The following is a 14798-nucleotide window of genomic DNA, read 5'->3' on the forward strand; positions in this document are numbered from 1 at the left end:
CGTGTGGGTGTGGTGTGTGGTGCGTGCGTGCGTGCGTGCCGTGCGTGCGTGGCGTGCGTGCGTGCGTGCGTGCGTGCGTGCGTGCGTGCGTGCGGTCGTGCGTGTGTGTGGTGTGATAGAGGCCTCTTCCTTCCGTAAGAGCCTGTCAGATAAGAGTCAGTCTGTGACAGGACCCAGTCTCTCCACTTAAAGCAAACCAACAGAGAGAGACATCTTTCTCTGGCACACTAGACAGTGTGTGTGTGTGGGGGGGAGGAGTGGGGTGGGGGTCCATTCAGCCAAAGTGTTAAAGCACCAGTCTCCAGTACTATTGTAGTGAAAAGGGCATGACGAGGTTTTAGAGTTGGACCCTTTCTCTGTCTCCCCAAACAAAGACAGAAACTACTCGGCACAAAGGAGACAATTACCAGCCAAGAGAAATAAACACACACACACACACACACACACACCACACACACACACACACACACACACCACCACACACACACACACACACGCACACACGCACACACGCACACACGCACACGCACGCACACGCACGCACACGCACGCACGCACACACACGCACACGCACACACACACGCACACACACGCACACACACGCACATACACGCACACACACGCACACACACGCACACACGCACACACACGCACGCACGCACAAATATGCACTGGGAGATATATTCCACTGGTCCAAAATAACTTCACAGAGAGGCGCAGTGAGGGGAAATGTAAGTTGATGATTTAAAAGCTTTATCATACCAATGACTAGCATCATGATATATTCACATACACGCGACACACACGACGACACTCCCACACACGCACACACAGACGACACACACAGCGCAACACACGCACACGCCACAAATCATGCACTGCACGGGCAGATCATATCCATACATCGCACGTCAAAGTGGACAGTCACAATGGCATGAATAAAGAATGAGACCTTAAAGCTGGGTATAACCAGCAGGAGAGGGTAGTGAGAGACAGAGGAAAAGGCAACGCGACAATAGCAAAGCAACATACGGCCATGACAGTGGACTCATGACACTAGTTCGAGCTGTGCAAAACCACATCAGCCAAAGCAGGAAGGAAGCAATCGTCAACATGTTCTCACACACACGGACCATCCCACGGCCCAACTAACCTGTCTCTCACTGCTGAGTCCAACCAACCAGACAACCTGAGAATCCTCTCTCGGCCACGCGATTCACACTCTGCCCACACATGTTTGTGCTACATTTACTGAACATGCCACACAGCACACACGCAAAGCAGTGATACACACCAAAAGCCAAGAAGAGAATTGGTGTTCTATATCAGTGTGGTAATGTGTGACACTAAAACAGAAAACAGCAGTATAGAGTGTCATGTACTATAACAGTAACTCACGTGAGAGGGAGTGCCCTCCTTTGGGCAGGTATTCAAACAAAGAGGGTTATCGTCTCCCAGCATCTCAGCCCGTAGCGACAGCAGGCTGTTTTTGCTCATCAACGCTGCCCTCAGATTGGCTAACCAATGGGGTAGTCCTGCCCCGGTTCCACCTCCGGCCTCATCTGATTCGCTGGCACCCAGGAAGTTGGCCCTCGCTCGCTGCCAGAGACTCTTCCTGTTTGAGGAAGAAGTCGAGACGTTCTCCGCGACTGTCTGAGCTGTGGGCTCCGTCACATCTGCACCTGGGACAGACAGAGAGGAATCATTAATAATTAGTTGAATGAGTTTGATTGATATTAGTCATGTTGAAATGCACCAAATTACTCTTCACACATGACAATATAAACAATGTAAGATATTTCAACAAAAAAAACACAAAATCAGTTACCCACAGACTTTACTGATGATCAGTATTCCTTTCTTTCTAAACTTCACATGTGTAAATAACAAAATGGGACAGATGGGCTGCCTGGCTGTGACAACATACATTTTTGTCTTGACTGTTTTTGATCATCCATGAAAAACGTCTCCTTTTAACTCTACCAATTACAACAAGGACCGGACGCGGTTGACATAGCACACAACCACAAATAAATCAGAGAGAGAGAGGAAAGAGAAGAGAGAAGGAGAGCGAGAGAGAAAGAGGACCAAAGGAGAGAGATGGAGCACACAAGAGAGAGATTACCGCGAGAGACACAGAGAGAGGGAGATGGAGGGCGAGAGAAACAAGAGAGAAAGAAGAGAGAGAGAGAGAGAGAGACCAGAGAGAGAGAGAAGGCCAAAGGAGAGAGATGGAGAACACAAGAGAGAGATTCCGCGAGAGACACAGAAGAGGGAGGATGGGAGGGCAAGAGAAACAAGAGAAAGAGAGAGAGGAGAGACACAGAGAGAGAGAGAGACCAAAGGAGAGAGATGGAGAACACCAAGAGAGAGATACCGCGAGAGACACAGAGAGAGGGAGATGGAGGGCAGAGAAACAAGAGAAAGAGAGAGAGAGAGACACAGAGAGAGAGAGAGAGACAAAGGAGAGAGATGGAGACACACAAGAGAGAGATTCCGCACACACGCACACACACGCACGCACGCACAAATATGCACTGGGAGATATATTCCACTGGTCCAAAATAACTTCACAGAGAGGCGCAGTGAGGGGGAAATGTAAGTTGATGATTTAAAAGCTTTTATCATACCAATGACTAGCATCATGATATATTTAGAACGAGATGGAGGGTAGGGGAAGGCCACCCTCAAAGCCTCATACACACACACCTGCACGGACCCACCCACATTACATCGTTCACTCATTCACTCAGTCACAGATGAACATGGCTAAACCCTGTTGTTCGAAACCACACACAAGAAATCCAGGAAACATTTTCTCACACACCCGGGAGCCATCCCAGCACAACCTTCTCTCACTGAGTCACAACTGAGTAATCCTCTCTCGCACCATCACACGCACCATGTTACATACTGAACACACACAGCACACACGCAAGCATGCATACACACCAAAGCCAAGAAGAGAATGGTGGTTCTATATCAGTGGTAATGTGTGACACTAAAACAGCAGTTATAGAGTGTCATGTACTATAACAGTAACTCACGTGAGAGGGAGTGCCCTCCTTTGGGCAGGTATTCAAACAATAGAGGGTTATCGTCTCCCAGCATCTCAGCCCGTAGCGACAGCAGGCTGTTTTTGCTCATCAACGCTGCCCTCAGATTGGCTACCAATGGGGTAGTCCTGCCCCCGGTTCCACCTCCGGCCTCATCTGATTCGCTGGCACCCAGGAAGTTGGCCTCGCTCGCTGCCAGAGACTCTTCCTGTTTGAGGAAGAAGTCGAGACGTTCTCCGCGACTGTCTGAGCTGTTGGGCTCCGTCACATCTGCACCTGGAGACAGACAGAGAGGAATCATTAATAATTAGTTGAATGAGTTTGATTGATATTAGTCATGTTGAAATGCACCAAATTACTCTTCACACATGACAATATAAACAATGTAAGATATTTCAACAAAAAAACACAAAATCAGTTACCCACAGACTTTACTGATGATCAGTATTCCTTTCTTTCTAAACTTCACATGTGTAAATAACAAAATGGGACAGATGGGCTGCCTGGCTGTTGACAACATACATTTTTGTCTTGACTGTTTTTGATCATCCATGAAAAACGTCTCCTTTTAACTCTACCAATTACAACAAGGACCGGACGCGGTTGACATAGCACACAACACAAATAAATCAGAGAGAGAGAGAGAAAGAGAAAGAGAGAGAGAGCGAGAGAGAAAGAGACCAAAGGAGAGAGATGGAGCACACAAGAGAGAGATACCGCGAGAGACACAGAGAGAGGGAGATGGAGGGCAAGAGAACAAGAGAAAGAGAGAGAGAGAGAGAGAGAGACAGAGCGAGAGAGAGGCCAAAGGAGAGAGATGGAGAACACAAAGAGAGAGATTCCGCGAGAGACACAGAGAGAGGAGATGGAGGGCAAGAGAAACAAGAGAAGAGAGAGGAAGAGAGACACAGAGAGAGAGAGAGACCAAAGGAGAGAGATGGAGAACACAAGAGAGAGATACCGCGAGAGACACAGAGAGAGGGAATGGAGGGCAAGAGAAACAAGAGAAGAGAAGAGAGAGAGACACAGAGAGAGAGAGAGAGACCAAAGGAGAGAGATGGAGAACAACAAGAGAGAGATTCCGCGAGAGACACAGAGAGAGGGAGATGGAGGGCAAGAGAAAAAACAAGAGAAAGAGAGAGAGAGAGACACAGAGAGAGAGAGAGAGCAAAGAAGAGAAGATGGAGCACACAAGAGAGAGATTCCGCGGGGACACAGAGAGAGGGAGATGGAGGGCAAGAGAAACAAGAGAAGAGAGAGAGAGAGAATACAGAGAGAGACTAAAGGCTTGTTTAGACTGCAGTGGCAGCCCAGTGACAGAGTAACGTAGAGAGTGTGTTGTGAACAGCTGCATCAGCAGACACACGCCCTCTCTCTGTAGATCTATATCTCTGTCACACACAGCTACTGACAGCACTGCTGGCACACACACACACACACACACACACACACACACACGCACACACACACACACACGCACACACACACACAACACAACACACACACACACACACACACAAACGTACCACTCACAGCAACTGATAAAGATAACAATTGAGAGAGAGAGAGGGGGAAAGGGAAGACAGAGTAAGGGAGTAGGCAACGAGAGAGAAAGAAGGAGAGGAAGTCAGAGCGAGGAAGCAAAATGATTTCTCAAGCAGGAATTTTGCTAGGACTGTCTGGGAGTGGTCTGAGAGACAGGCCTAATTGGAGGATCTTAATGGGAGGGATGTGTAACATGAAAACTAGCCGTTATTGGCTGACAAGAGGGCAAACTCTCTTTGTTATTGGTCTATTAACAAATCAAAAACACCCAGCCAAACAAGTTTAAATTTCAGGTGGTCTTTTCAAATAGCTCTCGCACTAAAAGTGAATTATCATAACTTTCACAATTTCACAGTATTATTCAAACCTCATAGTGTGTGAATATATATTAAAAACAAAAGAAAACGAATTTTAAGTGAGAAGATTGGTCTGAAGCTCTACCAAGGTTTTCTAGCACACAGCTTGGACTTACTACAGTAGCTACTGTAGGTTGCTTAGAACTCAAACCTTCTGTACTTTGCTCCGTTCATCTTTCCCTCGATCCTAACTTGTCTCCCGATCAACACACAGTCTGTCTTGTGTGTTGATATAGCTAAGTAGCTAGCTAGCATGTGTACACCAACTGCAATACACAGCCAATGCGCTACTTTCATGTGCATTGGCCTGGTTTCGATTCAACATAGCTAACTGTTTCTTTGCAAGACAATTCGTTTTATCAGCTACAGTTGTGTGAGGTTGGTCTTGGTTGAGGAAATGTAAGCTAGCTAGCAGCTGTTTGTGCCGAAACACATCTGGCTACAGATGTAGCTATAGAGACAATTTGACTGTATCATGCCATAGTTGCTAGATGCCGATTGCATGTATTAGAAGTTAGAAGTGTGACAGTTTCCCTAAGGTTCCCAAAGTTTGGTGTTGACTAGGAACTGTACTTAGCTAGCTCGCTATCCTTTATGGAAGAAGGTAGCTAACTAGATACTATATTGTCAACATTGAGTTGTCGTTCATGACCTGTACAGATATGTTACAGTCTCATTGGCTTGTAGCTACTGGCTAGTTGGCTAGCTAACTGGCTATAACTCACAACCTTATTTGTTTGTGCTCTGATTTAGTTTACAAAGATGCCTTCAGCCATATGAAAAACCTTCCATAGAAAAATATAGCTAGCTAGCTTCCTTTGATTGTAGCTTGCTTCTCATCCGACTGGTGTTAGCTAGCTAAATACAGCTGCTAGCCTGCTACTAGCTAGCTGTTGCTCAGCAACCGAGGTGCTGGTCACGGTTTTAGAACTTTGAGATGCGGCTGAAAAGATGTTAGCGTTGTCAGAAATGCTACAAAAAGGTAGCACATTATTGTTTCTTAACGGAAAGAAATGAGCATGTGAGAGGGATAAATTATAAATGTAACAAACCCGTTGAACTTATACATTATGTTAATCTGCATATTTTTTTTTCTTCCAATGGTCACTTTATGGACGCTATGGTTTCGTTTAATTGGACGTCTAGAATTTGAGATTGGTGGGTGCAGAAAAACTCTGAAAACTCAATTGCTAATGACCCGGTTATAAATCCAGCCGGTATGTGGTTCTCAGTAACGACTGGATGGCTCATGACGAGAGGTGTGTTGTGTAGCTGCAATCATGTTTATTCGCACATTTTCGTCTACGTCGGTGTCATATTGGCTTCGATATGGGCTTCCGAGTGGCGCAGCGGTCTAATAAACTCCATCTCAGTTCAAGAGGCATCACTACAGTCCCTGAATCCAGGCTGTATCACATCTGGCTGTGATTGGGAGTCTCGTAGAGCGACGCACAATTGGCCCAGCGTCGTCCGGGTGTGGCCGGGGTAGGGCGTCATTGTAAATAAGAATTTGTTCTTAACTGACTTGCCTGGTTGAATGTATAAAAAATATGATGGTAGGAATTTAACATTGAGCTTCAACCAATGCCATAGTATTGCGGGGGCGATAGACATACATAAACACATACATAAATCACCAGCAATAACTACAGCAGACCGCACATGTGGATACAGTTTGGAATTCAGTTCGAGGGGGGTGGGGGAGGGGGGTTGAGCAGATATATATTCGATTGACTTATACTGGTCGGGAAGAATGATTTCTGGGCTCTGGCGGTTTTGTAAAGATGGACCCTGTATCGACAGCCTGATGGTAGGAGCAGGTGCTCCTGGTTGAGCGGGTGTGTCAGGTCGGTGGAAATGGTCGCTCCTGCCCTCACCACTCTCTCCAGCAACGGTGCATCCATGTCCTTCAGATTAACTCCACTGATTTTGCTTGTCAGCTTCACTATTTTGTGTAGTAGGTTTTTATTTGCGACGGACGGCTGTTTGTACCAGGCTTGGAAAGAGAACGTGAGAGCACTTTGAACAAAGTATGGTCGTTATTCTTTTACTGACCTAATATGTATTTCATCTCAGCATGAAATACAACCGTTGTTGTCCCTTTTTGTATATCTGTTGTGTGTTTGCAGTCCTTGTTTTTTTGTGTGTTTTTTTTCTTCACATTAAGAATGAGTCTGTTTTCCTTGCACCATCCGTCAAGTGCGTTATTTCTGTCCTGTAGACATCCTCGGACCCCTCTTTGTCAAGTACACCTTGGCAAAGTTACTGAATACTAGGGGTACCGTATGTGGGGAGGGATCGTGATCTGTAATAATTACCTGGATTGCCTCGTCTTTAAATCAATTATTTGATTGACACATACAGTACGTACTGAACGACTAAGGGATGGATTCATGGATTTGCTATGCATGATTTACACACTGGCACCTCACACCAAGACAGAGAGAGAAAGGAAGAGAGAAAGCGCAGTACAAACAAGTATTTCCAGTGTCAAAGGCTTGAGGAAAAGCTCGTTATGAAGAAAGGGGGGCAATTGAAGAGGAGGCACAGGCAGAGAACACACACACACACACAGAAAGTTAATGAAGGTGGGGGAGTAGGGCTTGACGTAGGGGGCACGTGGTGGAGGTATTCATTAGAGCCCTGCCCCTCCTCCACCACTGGGCAGTCAAGCAGGCACAGGAGTCAATCAATAAAATAGATCCGCAGTTTGTGCTGTGTGTGTGTGTGTGTGTGTGGGTGTGTGTGGGTGGGTGAGGGAACAGAGGGAGGAGGAGTGAGAGACCTCTTACCCCTATCTTCTTCCACTCATCTGCTCATTGGACAAGAGAATGACCCTTGACCTGTTTACCCAACATCCTCTCTACCAGCGGGGCTACAGATGGATCATGTCCACACTTCTAGGACCAGTACTAGAGTAATCACACTTCAGCCAAACACAACCCTCCTAATATACTGTCTATCTTCAGAGATGAACACCAACAGTATACGAGCCAAGCCATGCTACACTATGTCATATTGTCTGTGTATGGTATTAGTGCGCAATATTTTTGACAGTTAGAGTGATTTATTTTGTATCTATGTTTTAGATCACCGTAATACTCTTAGGACTGTAAAACAATTAGAATGTAGTTTAAAACGCCATCCCATCTACACAATCTGATATGAACAGTAACAGCATCATACGTGGTTTAATCAAAGACAATCTGGTCATCATGAGGTCCATACCATTAGACATGATTACATATCAACATGCTTCAATATAACATAATCCTCATGACGTCAGTCTATCATCCCACGATGTAATTGTTATGTGTTACTTAAACATTATCCTTAGTCCTGACATACTGTATATAATCACTTAACAGATCAGAACTAGTCTCAAAGCTAATTATCTATACAGTTGTATTCGGCGCATGGGACGAATACAATTTCATTTGATTTGATCTCGAATGCTCTGCGATGGAACATACTGGAATGGGCTATGAGAAAACACGGACATATTGCAGCTGGTTCCAAAGATGCGTTTCGTCTATGTTACGTGATACATTGTTATATTGATGTACCGAATGATATGTCATATGATTGTATTATTGTACGCGATCTGCATAATGTTTACATGTTCATGTTTTGTTCGTGGTTTTACACGTAAAAACAGGCACGCTTTTGTTAATATGTTTCCCGACTCATTTTGTTTCAAAGGAGAGTAGTCTGCACACACGGTGCAGCGGTTTCATTTGTCTTTTCATAAAGGGTCAGAATAATTTAAATATCAGCTTTCTGAAGAGATTCTCAGTTTAATTTGGTTGCCATGGTAGCCGGGTACCCTTGGCTTCCACATTTATGCTAAATAAAACACAATTTTAAGAGAAGACACAAATAGGCGTGTGAGTGTGGTGTGTGAGCGTGTGTGTGTGAATCTGTGTGCATCTTTCTTTGAGAATGTATGCGTGTGTGTGAGCGTGTGATATGTAGGTGATTTGGATTCAAACAAAAGAAGTGTGTGTGTCTTTATCGTACAGTGTATCCTGTGTGTGTGAAAGAGAGATAGATCGATCCAGTATCTTCCATGGAGAGTTACAACTAATGGACAGTAGATACAGTGCTTCTCTTTCTACTATTCCTTTCAACATCTCACTGTGGGATTTATCAGAATGTCTAAGTAGCTCGAAGGACCCAATCATACTCGTCTGTCAGACAGACAGGTCGAGTGGTGAATGATGAAGCCCCTCCCCTCATACTAAAGAGCCATTCACCTGCCCTCTGATCACTCTCCTTCTCTTCCTCACAGAAGAGTTCTTCTCAGCTCTCCTCACCAACGTCATCTGTTTTTCTGTTTACCTGTTCACAGATGTGCCGTCAAGGTTACGCTGCTGAGAGCAGTATTTTTCAGCTCTCGTCTTTTGTGTTGGGTGACTTTACCAAAAAGAAAACGTTTCGCTTCGTGTCACAATTTGCTTCGCCGCTTTTCTTCTTTTACCTCTATTTGTAGCTAGCGTCACACGGCTAGCTGCGGAGACTTGGCTGACTTAGCTGCAAGGCTAAGCTGGCTAGCACTCCATAAGGCTACCTATCCTACCAACTGTTTTTCTATCTGGAAGGGTAGAATTAGCCTAATGGTTAGAGCAGGGCTGCCCAACCCTCTTCCTGGAGATCTACTGTCCTGTAGGTTTTCACTCCAACCGTAATTTAGCATTTCTGATTCAGCTAGTTAAGGTCTTGAAGGGCTGGAAAAACACTAGACCATTGTTATACTAATTTCCGCGACGCTTATAAGGCCCTCCCCCGCCCCCCTTTCGGAAAAGCTGACCACGACTCCATTTTGTTGATTCCAGCCTACAAACAGAAACTCAAACAACAAGCTCCCGCGCTCAGGTCTGTTCAACGCTGGTCCGACCAATCTGAATCCACGCTTCAAGACTGCTTCGATCACGCGGATTGGAATATGTTCCGCATCGCCGTCCACACAAAATATGACGATAATGCTGATTCGGTGAGCGAGTTCATTAGGAATGCATTGACGATGTCGTACCCACAGCAACGATAAAACATTCCCAAACCAGAAACCGTGGATTGACGGCAGCATTCCGCGTGAAACTGAAGCGCGAACCACTGCTTTTACCAGGGCAAGGTGACCGGAAGCATGACCGAATACAAACAGTGTAGCTATTTCTCTCGCAGGCAATCAAACAGGCTAAGTCTCAGTTACAGAGACAAAATCGGTCGCAATTCAACAGCTCAGACACAAGAGGTATGTGGCAGGGTCTACAGTCAATCACGGATTACAAAAAGAAACCAGCCCCGTCGAGGACCAGGATGTCTTGCTCCCAGACAGGCTAAACAACTTTTTTGCCCGCTTTGAGGACAATACAGTGCCACTGACACGGCCCCCTACCAAAACCTGCGGGCTCTCCTTCACTGCAGCCGAGGTGAGTAAAAAATTTAAACGTGTTAACCCTCGCAAGGCTGCAGGCCCAGACGGCATTCCCAGCCGCGTCCTCAGAGCATGCGCAGACCAGCTGGCTGGTGTGTTTACGGACATATTCAATCAATCCTTATCCCAGTCTGCTGTTCCCACATGCTTCAAGAGGGCCACCATTGTTCCTGTTCCAGAAAGCTAAGGTAACTGAGCTAAACGACTACCGCCCCGTAGCACTCACTTCCGTCATCATGAAGTGCTTTGAGAGACTAGTCAAGGACCATATCACTCCACCCTACCGGACACCCTAGACCCACTCCAATTTGCTTACCGACCCCAATAGGTCCACAGACGACGCAATCGCAACCACACTGCACACTCCCAACACCCATCTGGACAAGGAATACCCATGTGAGAATTGCTGTTCATCGATTACAGCTCAGCATTTAAACACCATAGTACCTCCAAACTCGTCATCAAGCTCGAGACCCTGGGTCTCGACCCGCCCTGTGCAACTGGGTCCTGGACTTCCTGACGGGCCGCCCCAGGTGGTGAGGGTAGGTAACAACATCTCCACCCCGCTGATCCTCAACACTGGGGCCCACAAGGGTGCGTTCTGAGCCCTCTCCTGTACTCCCTGTTCACCCACGACTGCGTGGTCATGCACGCCTCCAACTCAATCATCAAGTTTGCGGATGACACTACAGTGGTAGGCTTGATTACCAACAACGACGAGACGGCCTACAGGGGGAGGTGAGGGCCCTCGGAGTGTGGTGTCAGGAAAATAACCTCACACTCAACGTCAACAAACAAAGGAGATGATTTGTGGACTTCAGGAAACACAGAGGGAGCACCCCCCTATCCACATCGACGGGTCAGTAGTGGAGAAGGTGGAAAGTTTTTAAGTTCCTCGGTGTACACATCACGGACAAACTGAATTGGTCCACCCACACAGACAGCGTTGTGAAGAAGGCGCAGCAGCGCCTCTTCAACCTCAGGAGGCTGAAGAAATTCGGCTTGTCACCAAAAGCACTCACAAACTTCTACAGATGCACAATCGAGAGCATCCTGTCGGGCTGTTCACTGCCTGGTACGGCACACTGCTCCGCCCACAACCGTAAGGCTCTCCAGAGGGTAGTGAGGTCTGCAGAACGCATCACCAGGGGCAAACTACCTGCCCTCCAGGACACCTACACCACCCGATGTCACAGGAAGGCCATAAAGATCATCAAGGACACAACCACCCAAGCCACTGCCTGTTCACCCCGCTATCATCCAGAAGGCGAGGTCAGTACAGGTGCATCAAAGCAGGGACCGAGAGACTGAAAAACAGCTTCTATCTCAAGGCCATCAGACTGTTAAACAGCCACCACTAACATTTAGCGGCCGCTGCCAACATACTGACTCACTCCAGCCACTTTAAAAATGGGAATTGTGGAAATTATGTAAAAATGTACCACTAGCCACTTTAAGCAATGCCACTTAAATACAATGTTTACATACCCTACATTACCATCTCATATGTATATACTGTACTCTATATCATCTACTGCATCTTGCATCTTTATGCAATACATGTACCACTAGCCACTTTAAACTATGCCACTTTATGTTTACATACCCTACAGTACTCATCTCATACGTATATACCGTACTCTATACCATCTACTGCATCTGCCATGCGTTCTGTACCACCACTCATTCATATATCTTTATGTACATATTCTTTATCCCTTTACACTTGTGTGTGTGCGTAAGGTAGTAGTTGTGGAATTGTTAGGTTAGATTACTGTTGGTTATTACTGCATTGTCGGAACTAGAAGCACAAGCATTTCGCTACACTCGCATTAACATCTGCTAACCATGTGTATGTGACTAATAAAATTTGATTTGATTTGATTTGATTTGTTGAGCAGCTAATTAAGTAGAAGCAGGTGTGTTAAATTAGGGTTGGACTGAAAACTCACAGGACGGTAGATCTCCAGGAAGAGGGTTGGGCAGCCCTGGGTTAGAGCATTCGGCCAGTAACCGAAAGGTTACAGGAGGTGTGTTATGGCCGTTCCATGAGCCTTGCAGTGGTTGGGGAGAGAGCCCTGTGGCAGAAAGCAGATTTCCTTGACACTCCTGTCGAGCTGTGTCGAGGCATCATGCCAAGGATACAGAGCCAAAATGTAATGAATCCTAATGATGAGCTCAAATCAGGCCGGCTCCTTCAGCCCTAGAAAGAATGAAAAGGAGACAGACTCTCCATCGCCACCAGAGAGCGCTCCAGGCACCTCTGGTGAGCGAAAGTCTATCGACCGGTGGGCAACTCCCCAACAAAGCAGGGTGTGCATGAGCAGTCCAGACCCTGGATCTGGTCCATTCTGAGAAAGGGGTAAGAAAGGGGTACAGACTGCAGTTCGCTCTGACCACCCGTTTTCAACATAATTTGGTAATCAATAGCGACTGGCAACTCAGCACTAATACTAGAACAGGAAATCTCCTCTCTATTAACCTCACTGGTGTAGGGGGCAGTATTTTCACGTCCGGATGAAAAGCGTGCCCAGAGTAAACTGCCTGCTACTCAGGCCCAGAGGCTAGGATATGCATATTATTAATAGATTTGGATAGAAAACACTCTGGCGTTTCTAAAATTGTTTGAATGATGTCTGTGAGTATAACAGAACTCATACGGCAGGTGAAAACCTGAGAAAAATCCAACCAGGAAGTGGGAAATCTGAGTTTTGTAGTTTTTCAAGTGATTGCCTATCCAATATACTGTGACTATGGGGTCAGATTGCACTTCCTAAGGCTTCCATTAGATGTCAAAAGTCTTTGGACCGTTGTTTCAGGCTTCTACTGTGAAGGGGGAGCGAATAAGAGCTGTTTAAATCAGGGGTCTGTCAGAAAGCCTTGAGTTTAGTCACGCGCGCGGCCGTGAGCATGAGCTCCGTTCCTTTTAATTTCTAAAGACAAAGGAATTGTCCGGTTGTAATATTATTGAAGATTTATGATAAAAACATCCTAAACATTGATTATATACATCGTTTGACATGTTTCTACGAACTGTAATGGAAAAATGTTTGGTTTTTTGTCTGCGCCTTGTGCATTTTGGATTACTGGACTAAACGCGTGAACAAAAAGGAGGTATTTGGACATAAATATGAACTTTATTGAACAAAACAACCATTTATTGTCTAACATGGAGACCTGGTAGTGCCATCAGATGAAGATCATCAAAGGTAAGTGATTCATTTTAATGCTATTTCTGTCTTTTGTGACACATCTCCTTCTTTGGAAAATGGCTGTATGGTTTTCTGTGGCTAGGCGCTGACCTAACATAATCGCAAGGTGTGCTTTTGCCATAAAGCCTTTTTGAAATCAGACACTGTGGCTGGATTAACAAGAAGTTTAGCTTTAAAATGGTGTATAATACTTGTATGTTTGAGGAATTTTAATTATGAGATTTCTGTTGTTTTGAATTTGGCGCCCTGCAATTTCACTGGCTGTTGGCGAGGTGGCGTCCCACTTGTACCAGAGAGGTTAAGCAAAGGGTTAGTGTTAACCCTAACCATATCAGCGGTGGAGATTCCTGGTTCCTAAACATATTCGATGAGTTTATTAGTCACATGCACAGGGTTACAGATGTAATTGCAGGGTACAGTGAAATTCTTATGCTCCGAGTTCCTACAGTGCAGGTCAAAAAAAGAGAAGTGAATGAGACAATATAAAACAAAATGACAACTGTAGCAATGACAAATGTCTATTGGGTGGGGAGGGGGGGAGTAAGTATGAGAAATGTCCATTGTGGGTGGGGGCAGGCAGTGAGCACCCAATGGTGCGTTTGGCTAATCGTACCACCCTCGGCAGTGGAGTTGTCGTACCAGCCCGTGATGCAGCCCGATAGTATGCTCTCGATGGTGCTACTGCAGAACACTGTGAAGGCCCTCGGGGACAGGCCGAAATTCTTCAGCCTCCTGAGGTTGAAGAGTAACTGCCGTGCCTTCTACACCACAGTGTCTGTGTGGTTGACCATGTCAGCTCATTAGAGATGTGTTCGCCGAGGAACCTGACGTGTTTGACTGCCTCCACGGCAGTTCTCTTGAAGAGGATAGGGGCGTGCCAAACCTGGTTCCTCCTGAAGTCAACAATCAGCTCTTTTGTTTTGCTGACGTTGAGGGAGAGGTTGTTTACCTGGCACTACGCTGTCAAAGTGCCTACCTCCTTTCTGTGGGCTGTCTCGTCGTTGTTGATAATCAGGCCAACTACTGTTGTGTCATCAGCAAACTTGATGATGGAGTTGGAAATGTGTGAGGCCACGCAGTTGTGGGTATACAGGGAGTACAGGAGTGGACTGAGGACACACCCTTGTGGGGCCCTCGTGTTGAGGATCAGTGTGGAGGAGGTAATGTTGCCTACCTTCACCACCTGGGGTGGGGG

General features: G+C 46.1%; 1 protein-coding gene across 1 annotated transcript in view; it reads right to left on the reverse strand.

Moving 5' to 3' along the window:
- zbtb46 (zinc finger and BTB domain containing 46) overlaps window positions 1-14798 on the reverse strand; it is a 152813-nt gene that overhangs the window by 38943 nt on the left and 99072 nt on the right. Inside the window, 1 exon segment of the mRNA XM_070448765.1 lies at window positions 3048-3332. Within this exon segment, the coding sequence (XP_070304866.1) occupies window positions 3048-3332 (285 nt within the window).

This window comes from Salvelinus sp. IW2-2015, linkage group LG19 (genome assembly GCF_002910315.2).
Source record: "Salvelinus sp. IW2-2015 linkage group LG19, ASM291031v2, whole genome shotgun sequence".
Taxonomy (NCBI): Eukaryota; Metazoa; Chordata; class Actinopteri; order Salmoniformes; family Salmonidae; genus Salvelinus; species Salvelinus sp. IW2-2015.